The following is a 6,149-nucleotide window of genomic DNA, read 5'->3' on the forward strand; positions in this document are numbered from 1 at the left end:
CGTCACTAAAACGGCTATAACTCAGGAAATAATAGTAATTTTGAAAAATCCTTTTATTGACATATTTTTGAATAACTAAACTTTGAAAATATGAAAAAAAAAATTTTTTCGATTTTTTCAAAATTCTACAGTATAATACCTGTTTAGAAAATTTGTACAAAATTGAATGCAATAGCTTTTCACATTGCAATGCACTCATAAATTAATACATTTTTTATAGTTAAGTCGATTAGTTGAAAAAATTATGCATCTTGTTTTAAGCATCGTATGGCCGCTTTTTGTGTATAGCCGCCTTTGAATTTGTTCTTTTTTTGATTTGGCCGCCTGCGTGCGGTGCACGCACTGCACACTGGCCAGGCACAGCCCTGGTAAAGGATTACATGTTTCGCTTTTGAATACAAACTAAAGAGGGTGCATGGCATCGTGCCTTAAGGCAAATTGCTGGAACTTCCCGTACCGTAATTAGAAATCTTGGTACGGGACCCAAAATAATTTATACAAAATGTGTACACATTATTAAAATCTCTATAAAATATCTGATAATTTGATGGTACATATGTCTAATAGTGTCTATAAAATATCTAATAATTTGATGTACATATGTCCAATAAACATTTTGACCGCAAAATGTCATTTTTTTAACTTATTTTTATTGAGAGTGTATAACCGCTAGACCTGCCTTCGCCAAAAACTAATCAGCACGTCTCCTTATCAATACGAATCGAATATTTTTTGAATTATTCATATCGGTTGATTGGTGTTCCCGAAATCGTCGACGAAAATTTGTAACCGTACACACACACACATACATCTTCTTGGTACAACTTTTAGTAATAGTTTAATAATTAAATAGCTATCTTGTATTTTTGGCAATTGTTCAAAAGTCAAAATCTAAACTGCAATATTTGTAATTTTAATAGTAAATTCACTGAAAACATGCAATCCTTTTCAAAGCTCAACATAAATCACTCATCACCACCAGATAAATAATTTTCTTTTCATATTTTTATTAAAATATAATTGATGAATATTTGAAAACTCAAATTTATAGCAGTGTTTCCTAAACTCTTAATCCATGCCCTACTGTAGTAACTAATTTTCACCATGTATCACCAAGGGGGAGGGGGGATCCAAAAATCCTTAAAAAACTCGCTCACATGATTAATGGACGCCCCCTTACATGTGTCACCATTATTTGTCTAGCATTTCACTTTCATTTAAATTACTCAAAAATTAAGGGTTGTAGTCGTAAGTTGTCCATTTTTCAAATTGCACTTGTTGGGGAACACTGGTTCATAGTAAACGATTCCACACACATACCACAAAATTGTTAAGTCAAGTTGTAACTGTTCTGCAAATGTTTTTCTTACACAAATAATAACACATTATATTCCCATTTCTCAACGCGATGATATCATTAACAAATACATCAAATTGAGGAATAGTTTAATTACATTCAATACAAAATATTAATTTAGATGAGGCTTTCAATTTGGCTTATTATATCACAGTGGGTTAAAATTCACATGTTCACATGTTGCAGATTTCACATATATAATACGTAATTAAGTTTCTTTTTGAAAACACTAAATCCTTGTTTTATACAAATCAGTTTAGTATTCATTTTTGATAGATGTTAAGAATACTCTATATTTATTCTATATACCAACTTTAATACGTTTCAGTAAATCTTAATCTTAATGTTACAAAATAGATTAAACAGTTCTATTATTTAATATAATAACAAATTAAGTTATTAAAATAGTAAAACTCAGAATAGTGAATCAATATACGAATATGAAACTAGTCATTTTAATTGATTATTTAATAAACTTAAGTTTAGTCTTAAGCAAGATCAATTCAGAGTTAGGACGAATAATGACTGAAATTGTCAAAAATCAGAAAACTATATAATATATATCTCATGTACATCGAACACGCGAATTCATAGGTTCCAGATCAAAGTATTATTCACTTATTTTATACCACATGAATTTTGTAACTAATTTTTTGTTTACATGCACCACGACCATATTCTTACCTAGATAAATATCTCCAAAAGAACCCGAGCCAATTTTACGGCCGAGTCTATATTTATTTCCTACTCGAAGCTCCATTGCTCCTTTTCTAATCGAAACTAGTAAACGAAATATTTGAATAACAAAGCACTTCTGCGATTTGTATTAGAAAGCGGCCATATTACATTTAATACTTGACAGGATGGAAAATGACACTGAATCACTTGTATCACACTTCTACACTTAAAAATACACAGACCATCGATAGAATTGCACTCGGATTAATATCACAGTACAAAAAGAAATAGATCGATTCACGCCTCGATCAGGATTAAGCGGATAAATTGCCAAACATGATTCTATGTGATATTCAAATTACACTGCGAAAAAACATACGACTCCGATTTGTGTACACGAAACACTAAGGAGGTGCGCGCACAGCCATCGCACAGCGCACGGTCAGAGCGAGACGGGAATATAAGGCGGTTGAATACGATATACGGTTTCGTCATTAACTTAAAGTGTTCGAGATCGAAAGACGCGATTTATTAATGTTTTTAAAAGATATTGTTAATTACTTTTATTTTTTATCAATATCAAATATAATTTTTAGATTGTTTATTTACAGTACTTTATTAACAAAAGAATTAATTGCTACGCAGTACAATAAACAGGGTTGCCACATTTAGCAGCATTATTGCGCCAAATTTGAACGTTCTTTTTGTTTTAGATTTTGAGGCGGTCTGGCTGTTTGGCGGTTTTAGTAAAGCTTATTCATCTGAAATGAAGTAACTTTTATTTAATATACAATAAATTAGATACAAACATTTAATATGTTTTAGTGAGAAAATATGATATTGGCATTGTACAGATAGATGAATGACTCCTGAACATATTTAAAGTAAAAAATTAAAAACCGATTGTAGTCATGTTGTAAATGCGGTTTAATATAGTTCATAATTATATACATACATAAATAAAAGAAGAGTATATATAATTATTGGTGCTTTGCCCTTTTGTCATCCTTGTTTATCATATTAGTTGGTGACTTTTTCTCACTTAAATATTTATTTTAAATTATGATATGAATATATGAATTTTGCACAATAATAAATTAAATAAATAATAATCACAAATTTAGTTGCAAATCCATATTAGGCAACACTAACAATGATTTATGCCAAATGAACTATGTTACAGGTACAATCGCGTGGTACACGGTTAAAGTGAATTAAATCAAAACGGAACATTTTAAATGAGATCATTGTAAATGCAATATAATAAACCTTTATCTAATATGAATTCTACGAGAAGAGAAGTATTTTCTACGCAACCCGGACATTGCCTGTTGATCGACTTATATCCAACAATTCCATCAGAGTCTATCAGTAATATCATTAATGTATGTGTAAATCCCATAAAATAACTAAATAGAAAACATGGTTTATGATAAATTTATTTTCAGGATGTCATCAACATATTAAAATTATCTGAAACTTTAAAAGGTTCTGTTAGAATTCCTGCATGTGGTATATATGCAATAGCTAAAGAGTTTTATATAATTCATAAATTAGACTTTGTAAAGACTAATTTCTCATCGATTAAAAATGGGTTATTGTCAGTTAAAACCATAACATTGGATAGTCCTCAACCGCTATCCGAATTTAAAAACAATCTAGAACTATCAGTGCAATGCATAATTAATGATTTTAATGGGTTGCCTGCTCGTGCAAAGAACAGCAATGTCAAATGCCCTAATTCAATACAAATTACCTTTATAACAATGAAAGATGCTTATTACACTTTGAATGTATTTACATCTGTAATTGAAAATCTAACCTTGACCAAAATTAATAATATTTTCATAAAATCATTGCGCAGTCGAGATAATATTCAGAGTAATGCTATTACATCTGCAGATTTTATTCAGGTTGGTTCTATTAATTCAATCTTTATGCTCACTACTAAATTATATAATTTTTTATGTTTAATGCAGATTATTAATTGTCCCATTGAAGTATACTTAAAGACATGGCTGAGAGATTATAGTTTTAAGACAGATTTAGTTCTTAAGTTTCCTAACACTTTTGGAAATTTTAGTCTGGAATGTAATCTGCAAGAATGCGTTTTGAACCCATGCATCATGCCTTATGGCCATGTATTTCAATTACAGGTGAATAAATAAATATCCATATCAGCTATATTCATTCATTCACATAAAAATGTTATAATTTTTGTATGAATTTATCGTTTAATGGAAGATCCTTATAAATCGATCAGTTTGATGATGATGATGTTATTTAATTTTTATGTTCAAGACAGATGCAATGTCTGTACAGTTAGGAGGCTCAAGCAGAACTGCTTCAAATGTGACAGTGCCTTTGCATACATTAGAAGTAATAAACCGACTTCCACAAGGAGGTGAACTATTTAATTGATCAATGTTAACAAATTATTGATAAACTTATAAGTTTACAGTGTATATCTACCAAACTGCATGTTTTAATCTTTTCAGCTTTGTCCGACATATCAGTAATAGGAGTCCCATATACAATTACAGCAACAAATTCTGTCAATATTAACTTTGATAAGTTAACTGAAAATTCAAATAGATTTCGAGCATTATGCTACAGCCTCGGAACTAATGAAGAATGTCTATTATGTAAACAATATTATGATACACAGGATAAAAATGCATTTGTGTATGGAAGATTTGTTATCATCCCAGGAAGTAAATGAATCTTTTGAAATGGATTTATTTCACTCAGTTCTATTAGTAATAACTTTAATTTTGTTACAGATAATATAATGATAGTTCAAGCATTAGCTGTTTCAGAGTTATTGCAGCCTTTTCACTTTAGTCAGGGTTTAAATAGTACATTAAATGCAGAGGCAACAGCATTCATTCGTTCAGTTTTAGAAGGTTATTGATCTACAATATATTTATATATATACATTACACATTTAGAAAACACTGAGCAAAAATATTGGGAACAACTTTTATTATTTCAATGCATCTAAAATCAGATAATGTATTGTTTTTATTGTTATAGGAGTACCGATATTGAATGAATACAATCCATCAGAGCATAAAAGTGGATTGTTAGAAGCTGTAACCCTACATTCAGCTAATAAGAATATTTTTGGGTCTGAGACTAAAACTTACAATTACAAAAATTCAAATAAAGCTTCAGATATTATAAACACTGAGACAGAAACTGTTTCCAGTTCCAACGAAAATGAAGAAAATGAAGAATGTAATAACAACAAAAAATTTCAAATATTCATAACAAGTGCTGGTAGTAGTAAACAAAAAAAGATTCCAATTAAGACAAGAAAGAGCTTACCAGCAAAAAAACCTAAAGTAAAAGACTTTGAATTACCAGACCATCCAGCTCTAATGGATGAAGAAGATATAAAGAAGTTAAGACAATTGTTTAAAAAGAAATAATTGTTAATAAGCTTCAATTCAAGCAAGCTCAGTATTAAAATTTATTGAAACAAGAAAAAGAAACTTGAACCAAAAGATATTTTTCTTCTCTTTTTATTTATGATAGGCATACATGAATTATAAATTCTGAAGTGATGTTACAATTTAATGTATAAATATGAAATATTTTGTGTTGTATCAATCATTTTATAATTTTTTTTTTTGCAAATTTTATATTCACATAGTTTATCTTTACAACTATCTTAAAATCAGAAAAAAATCAATGAATTGAAATGTAAGTAAATAATGTGAATATTAAATAAAACTTTAAAACTTAGGAACAGATTATTCTTTTTGGATCATCATAAAGTAATGTGCTTAGAGCTTTCTCTGTAATGGATTTTACTCAAATACAGATATTTGTGAATACCATTAAGATAAAAATATAAATAATGTCCTCATTATACATTACTTTGTGACTAAAAGCATCCTAAAGTACTGAAAATAGGATAGAATAAATTTTAACTAAATTTTTTCCTTCACCAATTAAAAAAAGTAATAACAGCTGCCTTCCATTTCATGATAGCTCTTTTATGAATAATGATAATAGAAATGATTAACATTCAATTAAATTTGTAAATTACACTACATAATGTAGTGTGTGTAAAAATACTGAAAATTAACATGAATAAATCTTAAAA

General features: G+C 29.0%; 2 protein-coding genes across 2 annotated transcripts in view; one reads left to right on the forward strand and one right to left on the reverse strand.

The window, feature by feature from the left end:
• The window catches only part of LOC113376644 (casein kinase I-like), a 53,119-nt gene extending 50,661 nt beyond the window's left edge, over nucleotides 1–2,458 (reverse strand). The window contains exon 1 of the mRNA XM_026616640.1: nucleotides 2,042–2,458. Coding sequence (XP_026472425.1) covers nucleotides 2,042–2,117 — 76 coding nt within the window. The 5' untranslated portion in view covers nucleotides 2,118–2,458. The remainder of the gene's footprint in view (nucleotides 1–2,041) is intronic.
• Nucleotides 2,459–3,801: 1,343 nt separating this feature from the next.
• Nucleotides 3,802–5,665, forward strand: LOC113374836. Its single transcript, XM_026614800.1, has 6 exons — nucleotides 3,802–3,948; nucleotides 4,015–4,191; nucleotides 4,337–4,439; nucleotides 4,534–4,749; nucleotides 4,819–4,941; nucleotides 5,072–5,665. The coding sequence occupies exons 1-6, from the start codon at nucleotides 3,802–3,804 to the stop codon at nucleotides 5,467–5,469; spliced, it is 1,164 nt and encodes a 387-aa protein (XP_026470585.1). The 3' UTR covers nucleotides 5,470–5,665.
• Nucleotides 5,666–6,149: the final 484 nt, after the last annotated feature.

The sequence above is a fragment of the Ctenocephalides felis genome, unplaced genomic scaffold (assembly GCF_003426905.1).
Source record: "Ctenocephalides felis isolate EL2017-DRISC unplaced genomic scaffold, ASM342690v1 CF-g0.4_SCAFFOLD_01886, whole genome shotgun sequence".
NCBI lineage: Eukaryota > Metazoa > Arthropoda > Insecta > Siphonaptera > Pulicidae > Ctenocephalides > Ctenocephalides felis.

Excerpts from the sequence above, each read along its gene's own strand:
- LOC113374836 (XM_026614800.1), top strand. The coding sequence starts at position 3,802 with ATGAAAGATGCTTATTACACTTTGAATGTATTTACATCTGTAATTGAA. Across the intron at positions 4,750-4,818 it reads ATTTGTTATCATCCCAGGAA|ATAATATAATGATAGTTCAA; the intron begins GTAAATGAATCT and ends ATTTTGTTACAG. Across the intron at positions 4,942-5,071 it reads CATTCGTTCAGTTTTAGAAG|GAGTACCGATATTGAATGAA; the intron begins GTTATTGATCTA and ends TTATTGTTATAG.